Source organism: Nerophis ophidion, linkage group LG11 (assembly GCF_033978795.1).
Source record: "Nerophis ophidion isolate RoL-2023_Sa linkage group LG11, RoL_Noph_v1.0, whole genome shotgun sequence".
NCBI lineage: Eukaryota > Metazoa > Chordata > Actinopteri > Syngnathiformes > Syngnathidae > Nerophis > Nerophis ophidion.
The window spans coordinates 53,094,837-53,121,756 of record NC_084621.1 but is presented as its reverse complement, the minus strand read 5'-3'; the positions used below and the strand labels follow the sequence as shown (position 1 = coordinate 53,121,756).

The following is a 26,920-nucleotide window of genomic DNA, read 5'->3' as shown; positions in this document are numbered from 1 at the left end:
GGATATGATCTCATCGCAGGATTGGCTATGATGCCCTCCGGGTACTCCGTCTTCCTCCCACCCCCAAAAACCTGCACCTGGGGATAGTTTGATTGGCAACACTAAATGGCCTCTAGTGCGTGAATGTGAGTGTGAATGTTGTCTGTCTATCTGTGTTGGCCCTGCGATGAGGTAGCTACTTGTCCAGGGTGTATCCCGTCTTCCGCCCGAATGCAGCAGAGATAGGCTCCAGCACCTTCCGCGACCCCAAAAGGAACAAGCGGTAGAAAATGGATGGATGGTATTAACATATATATAAATATTTTTCTTCCTTTTGTTCTATTTTTAAAATGCAGTGTTTTTTGGAGAGAGATTTATCCAATCCTTTTAGTCACTTTTTTTTGTAATAAAAGCAATTAGCAACAGATCTAGAATCTATTTTTGGTGTTGTTGGAGGCTGTACTTATGTTTAGAATTGTAGCTGTAAATATATTCCTCCCCTCTTAAACATTTTTTGAGGTCGGATCGATTGTTTGCTATAAAAAAAAAGTCTCCTTTCAACATCCTGCTGTTGAACTGTTGAACTTTGAGTTACTGTTGAACTTTTATGTCATCTTAATTACAAAAGCAGTCAGAGTAACAATCTAAATTGTTTGTTATCGCTGCAATCGTAACATGGAAGTGAAGCACTACCCACCGAATAACGCACGCAGCAGTTGTTTCTTGTCGGTACAACATATTGCCAATGCTTTGAACCTGATATTGCCATAGGGTTGACTTTCCTTTGCCCATTCCTGTTCACTCATGGCTCATCAGTAGCAAGTGAACTGCAGCCAAGTTCCCCCAGCTATGGGCCGGCAGCAGGGTCTATAAAGAAGTCTTTGTGTGAATCGCCTGTTGAACAAAATAGTGCCGTTATTGAAATGTATAGTTCACACGTTATTATTATGTTAACTTTGAAAGCCCATATATAAACTGTATGTATGTAGTTATATGTACTTGTGTGTGTATATATATATATATATATATATATATATATATATATATATATATATATATATGTATGTATGTATGTACATATGTACATATTTTTTTGGGGGTGTATATATATTGTTAATTTACATGCAGTTGTATGTATGTGGTTATATGTATGTGTGTATATATATTGGCTATATATTTGTGTGTATGTATATATTGTTACTTTACATGCAGTTGTATGTATGTGGTTATATGTATGTGTGTATATATGTATAGTATATAGGCTATATATGTGTGTGTATATATATTGTTACTTTACATGCAGTTGTATGTATGTGTTTGTATGTATGTGTGTATATATATATATAGTATATAGGCTATATAAGTGTGTATATACAGTATATTGTTACCTTACATGCAGTTGTATGTATGTGTGTATATGTATAGGCTATATATTTGTGTGTATATATATATTGTTACTTTACATGCAGTTTGCTTTTGGCCCAATGCGACTCCTGAGTTCAAATTTTTGGACACCCCAGATCTAATCCCTTTAAAATACGCCCCCTGTACGCAAGTCAGTTTCGTTCCCCCCTGACTTCTGAAATTAAACTCTGTCCTTGCTTTGGGACATTATGCCTACTCTACGGTTGCTAGTTCATGTTTACCTCTAATTCTAAACGCAGGGTTGGGGCGCTTGAAAAAACCTGACAGTGAAATACTAAATTGCAGAGTAGAGCCATAATGTTCAAAAGCGAAAATGGCAGGAAGCAGCTTCAATAATTATCAAGCAGACGAAAAAGCATTTCTTGCCATTTTCACCTTTGCCTTTCCCAGTACTTCTTTGTTTTTTCTTTAAGCTTTGGCTGTTGTGTGCAGTTCGCCTCAAGGGTATGGATGTAAGCAAAAAATAAGCTATATGTGGATGTAAACAGTTGCGTATACACTGCAGTAAACCACTAACATCTAATCCTTAGAGTAGTGCTGATTTACAACAGGCTAACTCCAAAATTGCTTTCAAGCACATTTTAACAAGTAAATAAATATTCATTCTTGACACAGCCATATATGCCTCATTAAACATTGTGATATTGGTTTCTCGACCCTTTCCTGAAAATAGAGCGATATTTAATTACCATGCTCTTTTGTACTAACTTTCATTGCTCATTTGCTGGTTATTTAAGAATTAACCTTCTTGTAAACCACCCTCCACACTCAATCATTGGGACAGTTTTTTCTTTGCAGGGTGAAATACTGTTGTATTCAATCTTGTAAATGTCAAGTTTGATTATTATCGTGATGCCAGTTTACCAAGTTGCAGCAGGCGCCAGTGGGGCACCTCTAGTGTTACGTATGTAGAACAGCATTGGGCAACCTTATTTTGGTCATGTTCCAAATTGTCAGTCAGTCGCGTGCATCCAACCACCATTTTCTTCAGATTATCGTGGTGATTTGGTCCTAATGAACAATAACAGTGTTCATATTTGAGTCTGTTCAAACTGGATTTGCAGGTGATCGCATCGGGAGCAAGAGTGTTGTCCTTGTTACCTTCCATGCAGATACACACAATACTCTACATAAATGTATTTTTATTTCAAATAGATGCACAAGAGTTAAGGCTTGTGTAATGTGTAAAGTGTAGTAAGTTGAATTCCTAATACAGGGTTGTTCACTCTGAGGATTGGTGATAAAGCATCTTTACCATGAATTGATTAACGTGGACCCCGACTTAAACAAGTTGAAAAACCTGTTCGGGTGTTACCATTTAGTGGTCAATTGTACGGAATATGTACTGAGCTGTGCAATCTACTAATAAAAGTATCAATCAATCAATCAAATTGTCATATTAAAGAAGACATAAGTCTTGAACCAAGACTAAAAATTTCACAGCTGATGCAGACTACTATCCCACCTATGCATCCGCAGTGGTAGGATCTAGAACACACTCTACTTGTAGCATGAATATATTATTTATGTCTTCTCATTGGTTATCCACTACATGTATTCTATTCAGACAAGGTTTAGACCTAAAGATACTGAACAAGTATAAATCTCTACAACGGGTATATTTTAACTGTGCCCCAATATGGATCATTCTATCAAGCAAACCATACATTTATGTTGGAATAAAAGAAAAATATGTAGAATATTTTTGTATTATCAATTTAGATTAAGATATTTTATGTGATTGCTTTCATGTGCTTCACCATACAATACATATGGTATGCATGCGATCTCTAAAAGGCCAAAACTACGACAAAAGTAGCAATAAAAACGACACTTTCTGTCCACTTGAACGTGAAAGAAACTAACACTAGGTGTAGCGACAAATGTGATTTTTCCAAGACTAATTGAATAAAGTATTGAGTCGCATATTAATTATTCATCATTTAGACAAGTTTAACTACTTTTTTAACATAAATGTATACAGTGGGGCAAACAAATATTTAGTCAGCCACCGATTGTGCAAGTTCTCCCACTTAAAATGATGACAGAGGTCTGTAATTTTCATCATAAGTACACTTCAACTGTGAGGGACAGAATGTGAAAAAAAATCCAGGAATTCACATTGTAGGAATTTTAAAGAATTTATTTGTAAAATATGGTGGGATGCAGCTCAGTATTTTTCTTCCTCCAAACACGATGAGTTAAGTTTATACCAACTTGGATACATGGATGATACAGCAGAGGATTGGGAGAATGTCATGTGGTCAGATGAAACCAATATAGAACTTTTTGGTATAAACTCAGCTCGTCGTGTTTGGAGGAAGAAGAATACTGAGTTGCATCCCAAGAACACCAGACCTACTGTGAAGCATGGGGGTGGAAACATCATGCTTTGGGGCTGTTTTTCTGCTAAGGGGACAGGATGATTGATCCGTTTTAAGGAAAGAATGAATGGGGCCATGTATCGTGAGATTTTGAGCCAAAACCTCCTTCCATCAGTGAGAGCTTTGAATAGTTGAACAAATACTTATTTTCCACCATAATTTAAAAATAAATCCTTTAAAATTCCTAGAATGTGAATTCCTGGATTTTTTTTTCACATTCTGTCTCTCACAGTTGAAGTGTACCTATGATGAAAGTTACAGACCTCTGTCATCATTTTAAGTGGGAGAACTTGCACAATCGGTGGCTGACTTAATACTTTTTTGCTCCACTGTATATACATGTATGATTTTACAAAACGTGTATTAAAATTCCTTAAAATAATCTAATCTGTAGGCTTGTGTGTTTTGCAAGTTTGCATTTTAGCTCAGATGTTTACGTGACTGTGCTACAACGTTGAATCTAAAATCAAATCACTAAAAGAAAACTATACTCTCCAAAACAGCAAAGACACATTTGACATTGACCAAAACTGCATTCTCGCACACAGCCAGCAGCTATTTTAGCAGACTTAGTTCAAAACGGTCCACATTATATTCTATAAAAAATATTTAATCAGGGGAATGTATGCAAAAATTTCCAGGTACCAGTTAATGAATTTAATAGAAATGACTACATGGTGACATTTTTTTTTCAAAAGTCCTAACCTCTAACGATTGTTTCTTTCAATCTCTCTGGATGACCCCGACATGATGATGAAATTAATATTTTTTTCAATTGCTTTGACCCGGGATGCACTCAGTATTAATCATCACTATCCCAGCAGAGCCAAATATACTTCTTCTGAATGTGATCACACTTTCTCATTGGTTTGACACAATTTCCCCAGAACAGTTAACATGATGCCATTCATGTAGTTCAAGTTCCATTGTTAATTCCTAACTATTAGAAAACTTTCTAGCTCAGGATGAACACACCGAAGCATTTATTTGACACGGCTTCACACAATGCTTTAATGAGCAACCAGGTGGCAGGTATAAAAAAGGTGCCTTGTTTGAACTGTTCTTTGCCAGCACGGATGTGGCCCCATTGTGAAAACAATAGACATTAAGTGGTTGATCTACAAAAGGTTTGCTTGTATTAAAAAATGGCAGACCTAATAACTCACGCAAAACTGATCTACTAAGCTCATGCGCAGAGGTTTGCGTCTTGTAAATTAGCAAAATAGAGTGCACAATCCATTTTGGGTGTTCATCTTCATTTATGTGCAGAATATATGCTGATTATTAGAAAGCCTACCATCGTAGGAAGAGAAGATGCAAATATAACCATTTAGCACAGGTAATGCAATTTATGTCTATGTTTAGCACGATTCATTTTGGTGGCTGATACCGTTAGTTTTTAGTTTTTTTTGGTGTTTACTTTTTCATATAAGATATGTATTACTAGCATATCTCCTACAGAAAAAAACATGTATTACAACATGTATTGTTATGCATTTTTGCATGCATTGCTGGATTATTTTTGATACACAGTCTCGACATCGCCGCCCCTCAGAGCGCACCTTTGGCGTGCTATAATAGGTTCTGTTTTTAGATCACACTTCTACAGTATATCGCCCAGAAAAGATGGTGTGTGCTGCATATTCCACAACATAATGCTACAGCACAGGTTGGAGCATACAGTATTATGTCATGAATGTGGACGGAAATAAGTGTTTCCATCAATTGATTAACGTGGACCCCGACTTAAACAAGTTGAAAAACTTATTCGGGTGTTACCATTTAGTGGTTAATTGTACGGAATATCTACTTGTGAACGACTTTCCCTGTCGTTGCTCGGGTTCCACTGACCACCCAGGAAGGACATCTCTCTAGCAGGTTTGACTCTCGATTATTTTCCAATAAAGACAGTTTCTTGTGCCGTCGCCACTCCCGCTGCTCGCTCTCCGTGTCTCGCTCCTCGTCTCTCACGTCTTGCTTCCTGTTGTCCAGCCACTGCTGCGGACTCTCCAACTCCTTCTGCCCCGATCTCTCCTCCTTCTCCCCTTTTATACAGTGTGAGGAGATAAGTCAATCGTGTGCCGGTGCGTGATCCACACACCTGAATCAGATTTCCCTGCACGCCCCGCCTTTCCGCTCCGCCGCATTCTCCACCTCCTTGCTGCCATCTTAGGCAGGGCTTTATCATGCCCTGCCCCGCTGCTCGTTCACCGGCTCCGCCTCTCTACATACTTCTATCGCCAGATACAAGCCGGGCTTCTGACTGGCTGAGCATACTCCCCCCTCCCTTTTTTGAAGGGGCGGGAAATGAAGACTGCCACCTGTCTTCTTTTCATTTTCTTCTTCCATTTCGTCTTTGTCTGATTCATCATCCTCATCTTCTTCTTCTTCTTCTTCTTCTTCTTCTTCTTCATCATCATCATCTTGTTCTTCTTCTTCTTCTTCTTCTTCTTCATCATCATCATCTGATTCATCATCATCATCATCTACTTCCTCTTCTTCATCATTATCTGATTCATCATCATCATCATCTGCTTTTACCAAGGCCAGCTTGTCTTCCCTCTCTTTAGCCGACAGCTCGCCCTGCTGATCTGCAGACACCATTGCAGCTTCAACCGCACAGTCTTCCCAGTGTGACGCTTCAGCCAAGATCTCACTGGCGTCCTCTTTCTCTCCTTTCCAGTCTTGTGGTTGTACTTCAGTTTCTTCTTTGTCCTCTTTGACTTCTTATCCGTCCTCTTGGACTTCTTCTTTGGGGGGGCACTCGCCGCCTCCCCCCACCTTGTCCGCCAGCATCTGCAGGAGTCGGCAATTTTGCCGGCTGCTTGCTGCCGGCTGCCTGCTGCCAGCTGCGTGAGAACGCCCACAGGGTATCGTCCTCCCCTGCCTGCGGTGGTCCAGCCAGGTTGGGCGCCAAATGTGAACGACTTTCCCTATCGCTGCTCGGGTTCCACTGACCACCCAGGAAGGACATATCTCTAGCAGGTTTGACTCTTGTTTATTTTTCAATAAAGACAGTGTGTTGCACCGTCGCCACTCCCGCTGCTCGATCTCAGTGTCTCGCTCCTCGTCTCTCGCGTCTTGTTTCCTGTTGTTCTCCAGCCACTGCTGCCGACTCTCCAACTCCTTTTGCCCCGATCTCTCCTCCTTCTCCCCTTTTATACAGTGTAAAGAAGATAAGTCAGTCGTGTGCCGGTGCGCAATCCACGCACCTGTATCAGATTTCGGCGTCGCTCCCAGCACGCCCCGCCTCTCCTTGCCGCCATCTTGGGTAGGGCTCCAGCGTGCCCTCCCCTCTGCTCGTTCGCCAGCTCCGCCTTTTTACAGTACTGTACTGTGCAATCTACTAATAAAAGTTTCAATCAATCAATCTAAATAGTGACAGGAGATATAATACATTCAAAATCCTCATTTGAATAGGGCAGTCTGCACCACTTCTGCACTTATGTTATCAATTGCACACTCAGGCTGAGTAGATCAGCCGCAACACACCCACTAATTGTACACACAATTTTGTAGTTTAAAAACTTATGTTGATATTTCTAGATCAGGCCTTGGGTATCAATAGTACAAACGTAGTAGAGTATCAGTTTCTTATACTTTATGCTAATTATTTTTTTGGGGTTGTTTTTAATTTCTTGTACTCACTTAATTTTTGGTTTGCCTATAGCGGCAAAAAATGGATGGATTGATGGATATGTGTACAAAATTTGAAAAGATTTGGAAAAAAATAATGGGCTCAGAAAGATTTTTCGTTTCTGGATGTCCTGTACTTCTTGGCAACAAGACACATTTGACTGAGCTTCTGTAAAAGTACCACTCTCGTCGTGAACGCTGAATTATTACTACAATGACGAACAATGGTGCAGTAATTCACATTGAGTGCTGTATTTTTTATTCTGTACATAGTTGTTCAGTGTGTGATGATTGGGCAGCACGGTGGGACAGTGGTTACTTCTCGTGCCTCACTGCGAAATGTCCTGGAGTTTGTGTTCTCTATTTGTGAAGTTTGCATGTTCTCTCCATGACTGTGTGGGTTCTCGGAGAATAATGGGATCGGCAACATTATGAATGTGAGTGTGAATGTTGTCTGTCTATCTGTGTTGGCCCTGTGATGAGGTGCTGACTTGTCCAGGGCTAAGCCCGCCTTCCGCACGGGTGTAACTGGGATCGGTTCCAGCGAACCCTAAGTGTGAGAAACGGTAGGAAATGGATGGATGGATGTGTAGTGATTGTTTGGAAGATATGCTGTTTAGAGGCAAATTTAGCTTTTATTACATATTGTAAATGTTTTTATAATTAGCCTTTTGCAAACATTTGTTGACCATCAGTAACAATGTTTAGGCCCGTGTTAACTGTTTTGAAAATATGCAGTTTGGGTGTACTGCTGCTTTAAAGCAATAAAGAAAAACTGTACTGGTAATTAGGGAAATTAATTGTACTGTGCTGCCGTACAACTTTTTAAACTGTCATCTGTTCTTTACTTCTGTTGCTTACAGTGCTGTTTGGTCAATTTGTGGTGTTCCATACGTTGGCAAGTGATCTTGTCGAAATCTATGATGGATCCTCAACCGAATCACCGCTTCTTTCCTCCATTTATGGATCCCACTCAGGTAGACACATGTTGAAGCATCTTGGCTATTCCTCTGTGTGTATTTGTTTCAGGTTGCTGGGTCACAGGTATGCCAAGTCCTAGTAATGAAGTAATTTAGTTTGCCGTGCTTCCACGCAACACATTTATCCAAATAAGTGGAAAAAACATCACAGCTTCATTCAATCAGCTTGGATCAACTCCAATCTTAATTATGACAACTGAATAAACATTGTTTTTTCCAATTAAACGAACTCAAGCCATATGTTTTTACATTCTTTTGGGGGGACAATTTAGAGAAAGTAACAATCTGCCCTTTTGTTGAATCACGGTACAGCTTTTTAAAGAATAAATTATAAACCCATGCTGAAATAAACCCAGCTGAAAACATTTAACAAGCTGGTCGAGTTGTTTGTGGTCATTAGCATGAGCGGCTGTGCCTAAAATTAATTTTGACCGTGTCTCATTTGCTTTTACACTTCAGGGGAGACGCTCCCTTTGAGCTCAGGAAACAAGCTATCGCTGAAGTTTACCTCAAACGGCACAGATACAGCAAAAGGATTCCATTTTGTTTACCAAGGTAAGGCTTCTTTTCACAAACTGTTTTTGCAATTTTACTGGTTCAATTAACTTTGAGGTTAAAAATGAGCACAACTGCTTCCTTAGATATATTTGAATTATATTTCATCTTCATATATATAATGTGTGTGGCAGAGTGGAATGCTGTAAAGTCAGAGCAGAGAACAATGACTAATGACATGAGAGAAGACTCATGAGGGTCTAATGATTCCCCTCAACCCCTTTTGTCTTTCCATATCTCTCATCTTGTCTTTGTCTATCAAACACAAACACCACTCCTTTGTCTTTGTTGTCCTCTTCCCTGTTCCTTCCTTCGCCTCATCTCCAGCCGTCCCCAGGACAAGCTCCACTCAGTGTAGCTCGGTCCCCGAACCTCGATTTGGGAAGCGTCTCGGGAACGACTTTGGCACCAGTATGGTGGTGCTGTTTGAATGCAATCCTGGTTATACGCTGCACGGCGCCAGCGCCATCAGGTGTGAAGCCGTGCCCAATGCCCTGGCCCAATGGAACGGCACTGTGCCCACATGTGCCGGTAAGTGGCCTCATCCGCAACTGTCTATTTGCTGGCTTTGTGCACAGGTACACATTTCCCGGCATGAACAGTTTTCTATTTCAGTAGGAAGGCGAAACAAATCAAAACAAAATATATACATAGTTAAAGTTAAAGTACCACTGACATAGGACCACTGAATATATATATAATATATTGAGATGTAGTAGAATTTTGCTTGGGTACCTTTCACATTTCAATGGATACGGTACCATTTCACAGTACCTGGGAATCGACACTGGTACTCACCGGTACCAATTTTCAGTATTTTTGTATCTGAATGTGTTACATTTATTTTTTATTTAAAGGCCTACTGAAATGAGATTTCCTTATTTAAACGGGGATAGCAGGTCCATTCTATGTGTCAAACTTGATCATTTCATGATATTGCCATATTTTTGCTGAAAGGATTTAGTAGAGAAAATCGACGATAAAGTTCGCCATTTTGGTACTTCCTGAAAAAGCCTCGCCTTTACCGGAAGTCACAGACGATGACGTCACATCTCCCGTCCAAAGGCAAAACCTAGTAACTCACTTCTAGCTGATTTTGAGAAAACAAAGGAAAACCAATATATCTTGATGCTGTCTACAAAGATCTACAAAGTCATCAAACGTATAGATGTTTTCTTGAGCTTTCAATTTCTTGCCGATTGAGCCATGGATTGAATCTGCTCTCATGAACGTGTGCCCTTTCTCCAGATATTTTATCACAATCTCGGGTGGGCCCCATTCTGCGTTTGCACATTGGGCAAGAGCCGTGTACAGCGTCCAGTTTTTATTTTGACCTCCACAGTTATCTGCCCAAAAGAGTATGCAAGGGGAAGAATCAAGAACAATACATTTAATGAAGGTGCTTGCAACGTCCTGGGCCAATCTTCCAAATATCCCCTCATGCCATAATATCACATAATCAGGTTGACCGTCGGCCCCCATTCGTGCAAATGTCTCATTAAAGACAATAAGGCGACTGACAAAGAAGCTCCGATTGGTCCCTTGAGATACTAGGTTTTTCTGTTGTATCTACGTGGTTATGTGGTAGTTGCTAGGTCCTGCCATGCGCGTAACAGCTTACTTACGGAACAAATTACAATATCGCATACACTAATGTAAAGCATATCACCTAGGAACTCCAAAATTATTATCAGCTCAGTTTTGACCAAAATTTAGTTACTGGGTTTTGCCTTTGGACGGGAGACTTGTTGAGGGTTCCTCACATATTCACTTTGATTTTAATGGGAGCCTCCAACAAAAACAGTTATTCGGACCGAGAAAACGACAATTTCCCCATTAATTTGAGCGAGGATGAAAGATTCGTGTTTGAGGATATTGATAGCGACGGACTACAAAAAAAAAAAAAAACGCGATAGCATTGGGACGTATTCCGATGTTTTTAAACACATTTACTAGGATAATTCTGGGAAATCCCTTATCCTTCTATTGTGTTGCTAGTGTTTTAGTGAGTTTAATATTACCTGATAGTCGGAGGGGTTTGTCCACGGGTGTGTTGACGCCATGTCTCACGGGTGTCGACGGCAGCTTTATGGACGACACAAGCTCAGCTGATATCCGGTAAGTGGCGACTTTTTAACCACAATTTTCCCACCGAAACCTGCTGGTTGACATTCGGTTTGGATTCATGTCTACTTGACCGCGCTCTGATCCATGGTGAAGTTTCTGTTCTGGGAATTTTAAACAAGGAATCACCAACTCCATCTTTCTACTGTGACTTCTCCAATATTAATTGAACAAATTGCAAAAGATTCAGCAACACAGATCTCCAAAATACTGTGTAATTATGCCGTTAAAGCAGATGACTTTTAGCTGTGTGTGTGCGTAGCGCTCATACTTCCTAGAAACCCGTGACGTCCTGCGTACACGTCATCATTACACGACGTTTCCAAGACGAAACTCCCGGGAAATTTAAAATTGTAATTTAGTAAACTAAAAAAGCCGTATTGGCATGTGTTGCAATGTTAATATTTCATCATTGATATATAAACTATCAGACTGCGTGGTGGGTAGTAGTGGGTTTCAGTGGGCCTTTAAACAATAATAACATAGATCCAGTGAGCTGTGCTGTTCAGTTGTTATCTTTTCTCACACCTATTTCTCACATTTGCAAGTACTGTCCTATACTGTATTGAATAGTAAACTTTGCATGCATACGTTAGATGGCAGTAGTGTTACTTCTGCCTTAGCCAGGAAGTATTCTTTGACATTGAATTGAATGTACAAGTCATTTGTTTTGTTTAGCCCTACAAATTGATTAAAGGCCTACTGAAATTAGATTTTCTTATTCAAACGGGGATAGCAGGTCCATTCTATTCAAACGGGGGTAGCAGGTCCATTCTATGTGTCATACTTGATCATTTCGCGATATTGCCATATTTTTGCTGAAAGGATTTAGTAAAGAACATCAACGATAGAGTTCGCAACTTTTGGTCGCTCATAAAAAAGCCTTGCCTTTCCCGGAAGTAGCAGACGATATGCGCGTGACGTCACCTTTTTATAATGTGAGCCTCCAGCAGCAGTAGCTATTCGGACCGAGAAAGCGACCATTTCCCCATTAATTTGAGCGAGGAAGAAAGATTTGTTGATAAGGAAAGTTAGAGTGAAGCACAAAAAATAAAATAAAAAAAGTGACGGCTCCAGGCGGCGGCAGTAGGACCGTTTCAGATGTAATTAGACACATTTACTAGGATAATTCTGGAAGATCCCTTATTTCCTTATTGTTTTAATAGTGTTTTAGTGAGATTGTAAAGAAATACCTGAAAGTAGGATGGCTGCGGTGAACGCCAGTGTCTCTCAGAGAAGCCGATGGAGGAGCCAAGATCACAGCTGCCTTTTTAAGCCGCAGGAGGAAGTCCCACAATCCACTGAAGTCTCCGGTAAGAGCCGACTTAATATCACAATTTCCCCATCCAAAAACGTGGTGGTTGACGTAGAAAACATGTTCGCTTGACCGCTCTGTGCTAAAGCTTCACAACAAACAAAGAAACACAGGCTGTGTCTCGGTTGCTAAAGGCAGCTGCAATCCACCGCTTTCCACCAACAGCATTATTCTTTATAGTCTCCATTATTAATACACAGTAATTGTCCAAATTACTGTGTATTTATGCGATGAAAAGAGACAACGTTTAGCCGTGTGTGGTGCCGGGCTAATATGTCCCCTCCAACCCGAGACGTCACGCGCATGCGTCATCATACTCGTCATCATTCCACGACGTTTTCAACAAGAAACTCCGCGGGAAATTTTAAATTGTAATTTAGTAAACTAAAAAGGCCGTATTGGCATGTGTTGCAACGTTAATATTTCATCATTGATGTATAAACTATCAGACTGCGTGGTCGGTAGTAGTGGGTTTCAGTAGGCCTTTAAACTTTAAGCATAACACCGGCTGTTGGATCGTAATGGTCATCTTAGTTGTAGTTTTTCCCGGAAAAGTGCTTGAGCCACATGTAACAAAAATATCGAGCTATGGTACCATTTGATTTTATGAGAATCTGTGCCCGGTAATACTTATAAATATACCAAATTACGCACACGCCCCTAATTAGAAGCACAAATGAATTGTAATTATTAACATACTCTTAGCTTTATTTTGAGTGAGTGAGTGTGGACTGACTGTCTAAAAAATGGGATTTCAGTTCTTTTTAGTTTTCAGTGTGTCTAGAAAAGCGCTATATAAATTGAATCTATTATTAGCATTACCGTATTTTCCGGACTGTAAGGCACACCTAAAATCCTTTCATTTTTTCAAATATTGACAGCGCGCCTTATAACCCGGTGCAAATAATGTACGGATTAAATCTTGTGCTTGCTGACCTCGAAGCAATTTTGTTTAGTACATGATGTAAGAATAAGTGTGACCTTTAGATGGCAGTCTTACATAACATACATGTGGACTGCAGGTTGATGCCTGTTCAATAAAAGACTCTCGCAAATACAGGTGAGCAAGCAAGCCCAACACTTTGATGTTTCATTGAGAATATAGAACGTTGCACAAAGCGCTATAAAATTTGTCAAAATGTTTTAGTACGACTTTGGTAAGCTACGAACCCGCATTGCTTGATGGATTGTCGGAGCATTACGACTACCATAGTCAGGCATACTGTGCTTCAAAATACAGGTATTATTATAGTGTGTGTGTAAGGACCCCAAAATGGCACCTATTTGGAGACATATTATCTGGCGTTTTGTCTCAAGCTATTACACAAAACCAACGTTTCTTACTTATAGATTCCTGTTGTTGTGTATTTTGGGATCTGCATAAGTCCCAAAAATATGCGTGTCTCCGCCGCAGTCAATGAGCTCTTTTTGTTTGTCCCCTTGTTGTGGAGGATTAATCCGCCGCTGTTGCCATTTTTATTATAAAGTAAAGTCTAGTTCTGACGTTTATCTGTTAGTAGACTCACTATATAGAAGTGGTAAAAACTACAAGTACAACAAAAATGGCGGGGAGAAGACACTGTTGAAGTGGAGCCACGTAAACAAAACCGGCCATAAAACCGCACATCCTGAAGAGACGGTCAGAAAGCAGCGAGAAGATGGTCTGTGAAACATAATCAATGAAACATGCTGACCTAGAAACCACCATTACATGTTAAGTAGACCACAAAAAAGTTTTTTTAAATGTAAAAAAAAATAAAAAAAATAAATCCCTGTATTGCGCCTTATAATCCGGTGCGAATTTTGTATGAAAATAGACCTGAAGAGACCCGCTCATCGGCAGTGAGCCCAATGGTCGAAAAAATATGTTTGAAAATGTACCCTAACTCTTATTAATAACTAACTACGTATTTCCTTGAATTGCCGGCGGGGCCCTAATTAATTTAAAACCTCTTCTCACCCCTGCGCTTACCAAAGGTATGCTGTAAAAATTTGAGTGTGATGTAAGCTTGGACCTTAAATCCTACTGAATAGCTCTTAATCGTCTTCCCTTTATGCGATTTGAAATTACCGGTATTAAAATCAGCCTCTTCCATTTTGAAAATGATGACAGGGGAAGTGTCACTCGTGATGTCTCGAGTTTGACCAGGCGGTAATTCAAGGCAGGCGCATACTATATACACCTGCGGCAATTCAAGGAAATATGGTACTTAGAATATAATGACGATACATTGAAGCAGCTAAGTAGCATTGGATAATGAGCATGGACTGTATATTGAATACTGTTTCAACCAGGAATCCCACAAGGGCAGTAGACTGTTTGGCATGACATGCTCTTGCTATGCCCGTAATGCAGATTTTAAAAGTCAAAAAGTATTAAACGTGGCGCAAAAGTCACGGAAGTGCCACCCCTTGTTGCATAGTCTCAAAGGGGTTTAAACCAAAAGGTCGAAAACACATGAAAAAAAGAAGTAAACATGAAAGAACACTAAGGGGGTACAAAAAAGAGCATGCAGATGATGCCACTTCAGCAACGCCATTTTTTCATACAGCCACTAAAGCACCATGTCACTTAAAAGTTTACATTTATAAGGGGGGTATGTGCTCCTGCTATTGCTGCTGCAACCACATGCAACCTTAAGGATTTCCAACTTCTGCTTATACCGTACGGTCGGTATGAAGGGAAATGTTTGTGTTTCTGACATATTTTGGTCGATTTCACTTTTTAATACCAGGGTATATCTTAAAACTGGTACAGGGCCCATGCTTGTGCTGAACGGCAATGTTTACACATTTTAACTTCTATCTGTGGACTGTTCAGGCCAGGGGTTGTATTTTATCTAACAAGAGCTGGAGGGACTGTTTTTAAATGTAAAAGCAATTTGTGCTACATTGTATATGCCTGAAAAGTGCTATACAATTAAAGTTAGGTTGTTTTTTTGTTTTGTTTTGTTTTTGTTTTTTAAAGCTATGGGGAGCCACATTTCATCAAACACAGAAGTGCTCAAATTTGTCTTTGATCTTGACTTGTACTTGGGCAACATAATGGGATTTGTACTTACAAAAGAGAAGAAACTCATATGGCCCCATTCCAAGGTGGATCTTGTGTGAGCGGAAGAAGGGGGTTCATCATTTTGCAATGCAGTCTGCTGAAAATGATGGAAAGTGTCACTCTACATAGCAAAGTTGGAATTGCCACAAAACACATTTTAAGATATTATACACTCAATACTGACTCCACCTGAAGGCTTTGTTGCATATGAAATTAATAGGAATTAATGGTTTAAAAAAGTTTGGACTAAAGAGCACACACGCGGCCATGATTGCCCCGTTGAGTTTATGGAGAATAATTGACTTCCTCCATGTTATCACACACCAACAAAATGCTTTACTGAACACCTTTTAAAATATAAAGCAATTACTCGTTCCAGTGACAGAATTTTCCACATCTTAGGCATCTGCTTGTGTCAACCAGTTAGGTAGAATTAACAAGACAACTTTACTGGATAAACAACAAGTAAGCAATTGATTAACATATTTTAACTTTTTTTTTATTTCCTGCACAACTTGGAAGCTTTGGTAGCAAAGTGTACACAAATACTAAATCATTCAGACCATAGAAAATCCTAACTGCAGAGACTTGCATAAGCTCTCAGTGCTCTGATTACTTCCCACTAAGCCAACTCCATAAAATTCACAGTCGGTGCAAACATTTTGTTAGGTGTCAACAAGTTAGCAGCTCCCAAAAGAGCCTGCCTTTAAACATTTTATTTTTGTTTTCGAAATGGTACAGTTTTTTTTTAAATGTGTTGTTATTTGTGGTAATTTCTCACCATGCAGCCCTCAATGACAGGTTAAACAGATCATTATTGGTATGTATTTATCTTTTGATAGGTTTTGGTGCAAATGCTAATAAAATATGATATCAGATTTTTTTTTTAAATAAATAACAGGAAGAACAAGTTGTACACGCTGCTTGCATACAAAAGTGATATGTTGATTGAACGGCACTTAATTAAAATTCCCGATGAAGACACATCAGATGGTGCAAACAATGTCTCATAATGTGTGGTCCCCACACTTGTCTACCTGCGGCAACTCTGACTTATGAGCTTGCCACAGATTGAGATGGGTGGGGAGCTCTCATGCTTTTATGAGCCTCATGATTTCTAATCTCATGCTACAAATTATGTGAAGTGACAGCTCAGGGGACTCAAAGGAGCAGTTAAATCAAAGCAAAATTGCAAGTTCTTCCTTGAATTGCATCTGGAGCTTCCCGTTAAGATGTCGGTCATGTGTTGGATGAATTGACAGCTTTTCAAACCTGCAGTCATCTGACATTTTACCTCGGTCTTTCTGAGATCCCAGTGGTGATACCTATATGTGTCCTTAAAAGTATTCTTCCTGCAGGTATACATGGTAACGCGGGGGGGTAATAATATACGCTTATGCCAGTCACATCAAGGACCATAATTAGTGACACAACACCATTTACAAAAAGGCTGTTATTGTTGTGTTTGTTGTTGTATTTTTGTCTTATGCCCATCTTGTTCCCGCAATTTCCCCCTCTGTCATCCTTATTTTCTCTTTCAATCTCCTCCAGCTCTGGCCTGGCTGCACCAAATAATAGTATAAATCCATTTAATAAACTGAAATACAAATAAGGCAACAAGAGAAGTATCCCACACTTCTCTTTTGTAAAGTAAATCTGTACAGTCAGTATGGGCATCCAAATCAACAATATGATTTTCCTGAGTAGCTGGACAGAACAAAAAAAACAAAACAGGATTGTCATTATCAATACAAATGTCAAACATGATGTTCTCACAACCGAGCACTTATTATCTCAGGCAGTGGCTTTTATATTTAACTTGTATCGCAGAATTTAATATAAGTTATGAGGTGGCGACTTGTCCAGGGTGTACCCCGCCTTCCGCCCGATTGTAGCTGAGATAGGCGCCAGCGCCCCCCGCGACCCCGGAAGGGAATAAGCAGTAGAAAATGGATGGATGGATGGATGGATAGTAATTAGAGCCCTAAAAGATCAATATTGCAGGACACCATTGATTATAAATCATTATTATTATTCAACACGGAACGACACAGGAGGTCCTTCATACTGACAGCCATCAGACTGTATAATGTAAATGTTCCTTGACCGCACTTAAATGTAGAATATATGTAGAATATATCAACACTATTCATATATTATATATTACATATATAATATATGTTATATATTATGTATTATTATTATTGTCCATAGTGAGCGAACTGTGGTGCTGAATTTCCCCCAGGGATCAATAAAGTACATTCTATTCTATTCTATTCTATTAGTTTTGAGGAATTACAGAGAAGAGATGAATAAAATCCCGCTAAATATTGTTGGGATCCAAAAGTCCCCCACCTATGAAGTGATCCATTTGTATTAGTTTTTTATTTTATTTTAACTTTCAACACTTAAGTTACAGGATCAATTCAGATATATCTGTCCCTTTTACATTTGAACTATTATTTTGTTTGTTTTATACTATTTTGTCAAAGAAAACATTGGATGTATTTATATGGCCAACACACAACATATGCAATATTTTCCACATAAAACATTTTAAAGTGAAATATATGAAATAATTGGAGCCTTGAATAGGTCAATACTTCATTATAGCATATTTTTGTTTTTTCGATCAATGGCAAAAAAGCAAAATAAAGATGGACAAAACTAAAAAAAAAAACAGCCTGCATCGCAGTTTTGTGTCAACATTGGAATAGCATTTCCAGAATGTGTGACGGGCCGGTAAACAATTAGCTGCGGGCCGCAAATGGCCCCTGGGCCGTACTTTGCATACTGAAATAAAATACATAGACCAAACTATATACTGACCCTATCTCATATTGTACCTAATCATCTAGAACAGTCAAACTTGTTTTATTTAAGGTCCACGTTGCACTTGTGGCTGCCTTAAGAGGGCCGCATGTAAGAGTGAATATAAATATATCAGACTGTTCCTCACGGCATTGCAGTCGCTAGATTATGACTGTAAATATTACAGTGGTTACATATTACTGTAAATCAATGCATCTCAAATATTTTCTGTTATGTCCCCCTTAGGAAATAGAAAATATTGTGTGTCCCCGCTCCCCCACGCTCTATTGTGATTATGAATAGTAGAATTTGTCCATAAAATTGTTAATAACAACATCTCTGCATAACATTGTAAGCTTATCAACATTAAAGGAAATAACACACCAGTCGTTCCCCGTCACCCACCGTGGTTACAGGGAACCCAATGTGCTTCATCATATTCTGGTACGGCAAAAAAAAAAAAAACATGTTCTCTGAGGTCGCACGCGCCCCACTATTTGAGAAGGACTGCTGTAAATGGAAAAACAGTACAAATATTTTTAACGGTGAAATTCTGGCGTTGAACTGCCAGTTTTTTACCATAAAATGTATGGTTGTTTGTACAGTGTATTTTGGTCAATGGAAAAATGGTACCACATTTATTTTTATTGTTTTGATTCTGGCAACTGAACTGCAAATGTTTTAGCGTAAAATCTTTTTTCATTTTCTCATTTTTACAGTGTACAATATAATGGATAATTTACTTTGAAATCCCAAGACAAGCAAGCATCCATCCATCCATTTCTACCGCTTATTCCCTTTTGGGGTCGCGGGGTGTGCTGGCGCCTATCTCAGCTACAATCGGGCAGAAGGCGGCGTACACCCTGGACAAATCGCCACCTCATCGCAGGGCCAACACAGATAGACAGACAACATTCACACTCACATTCACACACTAGGGCCAATTTAGTGTCGCCAATCAACCTTTAACTATGTATTTTTATTTGAAAAAAACTTGTTTGGAATGTATGACAATATAGCTATCAATATTAAATATTAAAGTTTAAATTATTTTACTTTGATCTGCTTTTGCGCTTGGTGAAAAATATGTTCCCTCAGTGTGCAATATGGGTTTGTATGATTGTGTTTTTGCTTGATTTGTTATCTATACACTGTATAATCATTTAGTGTGCAATATATATATATATTATTATCAATCAATCAATCAATCAATCAATGTTTATGTATTACTTATTTTAATTTTTTCATTGTTTTTTTGGGGCTTCACGGTGGAAGAGGGGTTAGTGCGTCTGCCTCACAATACGAAGGTCCTGCAGTCCTGGGTTCAACTCCAGGCTGAGGATCTTTCTGTGTGGAGTTTGCATGTTCTCCCCGTGAATGCGTGGGTTCCCTCCGGGTACTCCGGCTTCCTCCCACCTCCAAAGACATGCACCTGGGGATAGGTTGATTGGCAACACTAAATTGGCCCTAGTGTGTGAATGTGAGTGTGAATGTTGTCTGTCTATCTGTGTTGGCCCTGCGATGAGGTGGTGACTTGTCCAGGGTGTACCCCGCCTTCCGCCCGATTGTAGCTGAGATAGGCGCCAGCGCCCCCCGCGACCCCGAAAGGGAATAAGCGGTAGAAAATGGATGGATGGATGGATGGATGTTTTTTTTCTCACTTTATGTAAAATTCTGCACTGCAACAACATAATTTCCCCATTGTGAGGAAAGTAAAATGAAAATGTATCCTATCCCATGTATTTTTTCTGTCAAATACATTTAGTAAAAAAATACAAAGTACTTTTTTGACCTGTATTATTTCTGGGCTTTTGGGGGCCATATGAAATACATTTTACACATACCTATCCATGCACATGGTATATCAGAAACAAATGATTCTTTCATGTTTGTCCATTTTCTATATTTGATATAAAACTATTACTTTTTATTTGGCTTTGCCTGAATACAAACTGATGTATAAACTCCTACAAATGCAAAGAAATTTGAAATATTAAAGTGCTGTACTGATAGTATAATAATGATGGATCAATCCCCATAGGCTTGTTAATTTTGGCAGCCCTATTTTATGTATATATATTTTCAGTATTAAATCGTGTAATTCCATAATTCTAAAGCGCTCTGGAGTAAATTGCTGGGTCAGCAAGATTCTTAATGGACAACGAGTGGAGCCAACACTGTAAAACATGAGTGGATGGCTACAAGAAATATTGGCATCAGTCCGCTAAGCATTAAATGCATTAGAGGGGGTGTATCCCATTTTCTTAACATTTCCGTAATGTTCAATGTCACAAACAATGTCAATGCAATGTGGCCATTGCAGCCAATGACCACATCCAAGAGGCTTGATAAATATTTTACTTGTGGCACTGGTGGAAATGAGGTGCACTTGGAAGACGGATAGCGCTCACAGTTGAAAGATGTGATTTATGTTTCCTGCAGGGGATAAAATTGCACTTTAAGGCTGAACTGTTTATGCATGCTGCAAGACACAATTTTGCAATGCCATATAAACATCGCTTGGCATTAAATCATGTGGGCAAGGGTGTGAAATGTTGCTAAATAAAACCTAAACAAGTGAGAGGCTTCTCCAAAAATAACTAGTTTATTGTCTTCTCATGCTTAATCATGGAATATGATTTGTCTGACATTAAGTTTGATTTAAATCCGTCGGTACAGTTATTTTTAGATGCTCATTGAACATGCAATATGTTTGGTGTTGAAATAAGCGAGTAAGTGGGGATTTTGTAAAAAAAATATATATATATTAATAATTCTGTCCTTAAATATGTAGTTTCTAAAAAAATAAATAAATAAATAAGTTGTCAAAAATGTTAATTATAACATAATATAGCAAATCAAGGTCAATAATAATATTGCTTGAATCAGATTAAGAATGCCCAAGACTACCTGTAATTTTTCTCGTTGGGCCATAAAGGTCATAAGGCCACCAAGACTACCTATGCACCCTATCAAAGTTACACAATGGTTTGTTCCAGCTGGAGGGTGGAAAACACAGCATGTGACACTTCACTAAACACAGACATCATAACATCATCAAAGCTCACCTTTTAGCGTTCACACAGCACCAACATTTTGGAACACGAGTGAAGTGATGAAAGAAAGATATAAATATGACTTGTCTGTGGCAGCGTAGGAGAAAGTTATCAACAACTTTCCTCATGCATCTCAATACACGTAACTTTAGTGCGTTCAAAGATCCTCGATTAAAGTTACATACAGAGGCATCGCTAGTTTCTAAATAAAGACAGGGTAAAACTTAATCCTCAGGATTTCCCTGTGAAATAATATGATCACAATAATACAGTAATGATGTATGATTCTCCACTGACGATAATACTGTGTGTGCAGATAATCTCTGTTTTCATTCGGTAGTAAAGGGAAATGTGAAACGAGACATAATCATATTTCAGAGAATAATGAGAGGCTATTCCTATTCTAACCACTTTATGTTACATTTTTGGGGCTTTTTAGTTAAAAAAAAAAAATCATAAACAATTTTTCAAAACAAAACCACATTATAGAGGGGGTTTATCTCAATATGTTCGAAATATGCTTCATCTTTAAAATGTCAATAACCCAATTATGTTTTGTACATGGCTATTAAAAGGCTTTATTATTGCATGTAAACCAAGTTTGTGTGTTGGATTTAGGGTGGGATGGGGGGCCCTAGAGGAAACTTGTGTATGGGGTCTCAGAATGTATTGCCACGGCCCAAACCCCACCCACCCTTAACTCAAAAGGGGGTGGTCACCAAGTCTGTCTCTCTCACCTTCTGTCTCACTCTTTCCAGTTCCCTGTGGAGGCGTGCTGACTGGTAGCAAAGGCACTATCCTCTCTCCCGGATACCCAGATCCATACGCCAACTATCTAAACTGTGCTTGGAAATTAACTGTTCCAGAAGGCGCAGGCATTCAAGTGAGTTGTATTTTCCTTTTCAGTGTTTTATTTCATTTGACATAGTTTATTGGTTTAAGAAGCGTGTCCCCCTCCTCCATGTGCATATGTACTTTTGAACCATTTGCTTTGTATCTAGATCCAAGTGGTGACCTTTTCAACAGAGCACAACTGGGATTCGCTGGATTTTTTTGACGGGATTGACGGCAATGCTCCAAGGCTTGGTAGCTACTCAGGTAAAACTGATACAAGTGAATGTCATATGGCATACGGAATATCAAGTCAGAGATCAGAAGCTCCTGGCAGCAGCACAAATGCGGTGATTGAGTAGATGACATTTGACATGCTCTTCGAGAGCACAGTGTAAAACCATCTTCAAAAGTCAAAGAACATCCTCCTGCACACAATCCTCCCAAGTCTCTTGTTGAGATCTTCATAAAGCAGTGTCTATTTTTGTGTGGGATTATAGTATTGCCTTAAGGTAACATGAGAACAGGGAGCATTGTGCTAAATTCTGAATTGGCGTTGCATTATAATATAATTGGAATTAGATGACATTCACTCTATAATTATCTCAAAAATCAAATGTATTATTGCCTGATATTGATAATCATAATGTGCACTTCTCGTTGTTATTAGATTTAAAAAGGAGGAATATTTGGAAAAGTTGCCCAGCATTATTATAGAAATATTTACAGTCGTACTTCGGTTTTTAAGTAAATAAGTAATTTGTTTCAACATTGCTGATGAAGACCGAACTGTTGGGAAAGAGAAAACATTTTGCCCAAGGCAAAAACTGTAATTGCAAACAATCTGTTCTAAACACACAAAATACAAACATTTTTTTAGAGAATAATTATATACGGGAAAAATAAGACACAATACATTTAACAACTGAAGAAATTAAATGGTATTATATAATTTACTATAAGTGTTTTTCATAACATCAACAAATGCTTCACAAAGAGCTGTACAGACTTTAAAAAAAATGCCCCGATGACCCACCGTTCATCCCATCACCAGACCCATACACAAATTAATGTATGGTTGAGTACAGAGGAGCCAGATGAGGAAACACTATAACAAAACACCGGGATGCTGACATAAAGCACCACAGATTCAACCAGATTGTAAGAAACTACGATTAAGAAAAAAAATCCAAATTAGGAGCAAAAAAAGTGTAATAATAATGCATGTACAGTAAATGTTTAATAAACAAATTGAAAATAGTTACACGTGGTTTAATAATAGAAATTAAAAGTAAAGTATGAATAATCATAATACAATTAATAAATGTTGAATTAAAAGCCCAATCAAAAAGTTGGGTCTTATGTTTTCCCGCAATAACTCTGTATTCCATACAACTGGCAAGATAGTCCAGGACAATAGCAACCTTCATCTGGAACAGTCTGTCAGAGCACAAACTGTCTTTTCCTTCAAAATTCAAAACCCCTTCCATCCATCCACGAAGCTTTTTGAATGAACTCTGAGATATTCAAAACTTTTGTCTCCATGATTCTCCTTCCGAAAATTCCTTCGAAAAAACTCCTCCGGCCTTTCTTTGCTTCAAACCTGCATTCGCTTGGATACATTCTTGGTAGTATAGCGCGATCCAAGATCATTACTTAATGCTGTCTGCTATTTGTGCCAATATGACGGCCGACATCGCATACGACAAGTTGTAAGGATCTGCAGATGCTGAGTGTGACGACGTAGGTCAACCGGAAAAGCTATATATTATAGCTTCCTCCCACCTCCAAAGACATGCACCTGGGGATATGTTGATTGGCACCACTAAAAAGTGTGTGAATGTGAGTGTGAATGTTGTCTGTCTATCTGTGTTGGCCCCGGGATGAGGTGGCGACTTGTGCAGGGTGTACACCGCCTTCCGCCCGATTGTAGCTGAGATAGGCACCAACGCCCCCCGCTATCCCAAAGGGAATATGCGCTTGAAAATGGATGGATGGAAATAAGCACCCCCTAGTGTACGGGAGGGACATTGTGTTGACACTTGAATTTCACACGTAGGTGTAAAAATACAAAAAAAATGAGCTATTTGAAAAATCTGACTAATTTAGTGCATGGAAACGTAGTGACTTTTACCTTTATTGAAGACTCGTTCGCAAAGACTGCGCTGATGGTAAAGCACCTTTGTACTTGGCAACAGGTTATTTTTTTTAATTAATTTCTTTTGGCACTTACAACTTTCTTTGGCCCCAAGTTATCTTATTTTGCCGTCAATTAAATTAAGCACAGCAACTTGCATGGGATTCTTAATTTGGGCACTAGACTCCTTGGAAGGATTCACAGTTTGTGTGTGTTTGTTTGGCCGTGCAATAACGGAGACAGTGTACCAAAACACTGAAACCTACGAAAAGTGTGGGGTACGCAAACCAAGGCACCGCATGCCTATTTTTATGTTCATTAAGTTTTTTTTTTCTTGTAATGTATTTAATGTAAATGTTTTATGTTTAACCACCATTACAATAATTAAAAACGCACACAAGGAAGCAAAGTCTTGCATTTCTACAGAACTGTGTTTCTTTATGAATTGCTAAAAACTGTATAGGGGATAGTTTCATACAAGAATTTGAATTAATTAAGGGATTCTGATATATTCTTAATCGGCAAGAAAGAAAACAACAACTTTTTGATAGTAGGCTAACTCATTTCTGTGTTATTACAGGTACAACAATTCCCCAACTACTGAATAGCACATCAAACAACCTCTACCTGACATTCCAGTCTGACATCAGTGTATCTGCTGCTGGATTCCACTTGGAGTACACAGGTATGAGGAGAGACTGCACGTCTGGAGTTTATTGTCACTTGGTTCGGTGGTGGGAAGAAAAAAAAACTTTTTATGGGTGACTACAGTTACACATAGAGACTTAGATGGAGTGGCATACTCCCACAATTCAAGCTGTTCCCAAGAGTCCCAAGTATGTATTTTTAATGTTTTCTTTTTTGGACAGCATTTTTACGTTATTCAAGTATATTTTCAAAATATTTTCCATGCACTACAATTTTGCCCATCATCTTCAATCCTAAGGTGAGACAAACACATGTCTTTCCCTTTTCTGAGCATCCTAAATAACAGTGCTAACAGTGCAGTTATGGGAATCTGATCGATTCAGCCAATAAAACCCTCTAAAAAGCGTTCACAAACCTCCAACTACGTTGTATATACATGCTATAAGGATGTATGTAATGTAACAAGCACATTCATAATGATATGTTAAACATTACAATAACTTCTTTCCTGAATGCACTGATTACACGGAAACGCCACTTCTGTCAACACGACAACGTAGGGAGTGCTTTCTGTGTTTGCAAATTTTCAAAACAGTGCATGCATAGAACAAAAAGAAGCAAGAGTTGAAAATTAACATCCATTATATTATAATAAATGAATGCAAATGTATGCAAAAGTTACAACTGTGATGTAGACGTTGAAGTGTTTCTACACATATGCTTTTTAATTGAAAGGAACAGGTTGAATCCCAAAGCTAGCTGAAGTCAGTGATGTTTATTTAATCTCTCAGCTGGCCTCCCCAGTTTTTTTTGCATTGAAATTGTCTGTATTACTTTATGGAACAGATTAGATAATTTTTTTTTTATATTTGATTGTCTACCTCCAAATTGTAATCAGAATCAGAATCATAATTAATCTAATAATTCCCCGGGGGAAATTAGGATTTTCAGCAGAATCCCATTCAAGAGCAGACAAACATTACAGGGAGACAGAACAGGATCGACAACTTCCGGTGCCCCTTGCAAAAATGGTGAGAAACAGGTATAAAAAACCTAATAGCCATGACACACATAAATATGAGTGTAAGAGGGAAACATCAAAGAACACAAAGGACATTAAAGACATTAATAAAGCAGAGCTGATGCAACCAGCCACTTCTACACACAGCCACAAAAGTAAAACAACATTTATAAAAAAAAACATGTACACTGTAGTGGTCTCTGCGGTCTTTAATGCTATTGTCTCCTGGTTTGGGGGAAGCAAGGCCAGAGACAGGAGCAGACCCAACAAAGCAACCAAGAGAGCCGATTGATTTGGGATGGATCAAAGAATAAAACATTTCCCTATTCCTAATTAAAAATCCTGAAAGTTCAACTTTGGCCTAAAAAAAAAAAATGTTGACCTTAGTAATTCTAAAATATAATAATGTCCAAATAAATGTCCGCTTTTTTAGCAACTTAAACACAATAAATTGAAAGTTAAAAAAAATATATTTGTCTTCATGCACACAAAAATATCTAACAGTGTCATTTTGTACATCCTCATTAGCGGGAAAAAAATGTTGGGATAAACTCACACTCGGCCATTGGAAATGCATACTAGTGTGGAAAAAATGTAGTGGCCTTACACATAATTTCAACAACTATGTTGTTATCAACATGTTGACTTTGACAGTCCTAGAAAACACAATTTACAATATTTTGCAATTTTACGAGCTACATGCACATTATTTTGGCAAATGATCATGTGCATATGCCGTAATGCGAACATATCAGTGTAAGGGGGTTATAAGGGAAAAGCAGTAAACAACCCTGAAGTACTCCGCATTTCTGTGGTTGGCTCAAGGATACTTTGGCAATGGTTTGGAAGAATTCTGGCTCGTCTCCAGAAACCAGTTACAATTATGCATGCTTGGACCATAGAGGGCTTTCAGTTTTTTTGTCAAGGGGATTGTTCAGCTTACTTATCTGCGACCTTCCAGTCCCC

At 38.7% G+C, this 26,920-nt stretch overlaps 1 protein-coding gene across 2 annotated transcripts in view; it reads left to right on the top strand.

Moving 5' to 3' along the window:
- LOC133562239 (CUB and sushi domain-containing protein 3-like) overlaps positions 1-26,920 on the top strand; it is a 673,567-nt gene that overhangs the window by 387,666 nt on the left and 258,981 nt on the right. For both annotated transcript variants that reach the window (XM_061916244.1, XM_061916243.1), the window contains exons 32-37: positions 8,288-8,401; positions 8,864-8,959; positions 9,287-9,490; positions 22,076-22,200; positions 22,319-22,415; positions 24,866-24,970. In XM_061916244.1, the coding sequence (XP_061772228.1) occupies positions 8,288-8,401; positions 8,864-8,959; positions 9,287-9,490; positions 22,076-22,200; positions 22,319-22,415; positions 24,866-24,970 (741 nt within the window). The remainder of the gene's footprint in view (positions 1-8,287; positions 8,402-8,863; positions 8,960-9,286; positions 9,491-22,075; positions 22,201-22,318; positions 22,416-24,865; positions 24,971-26,920) is intronic.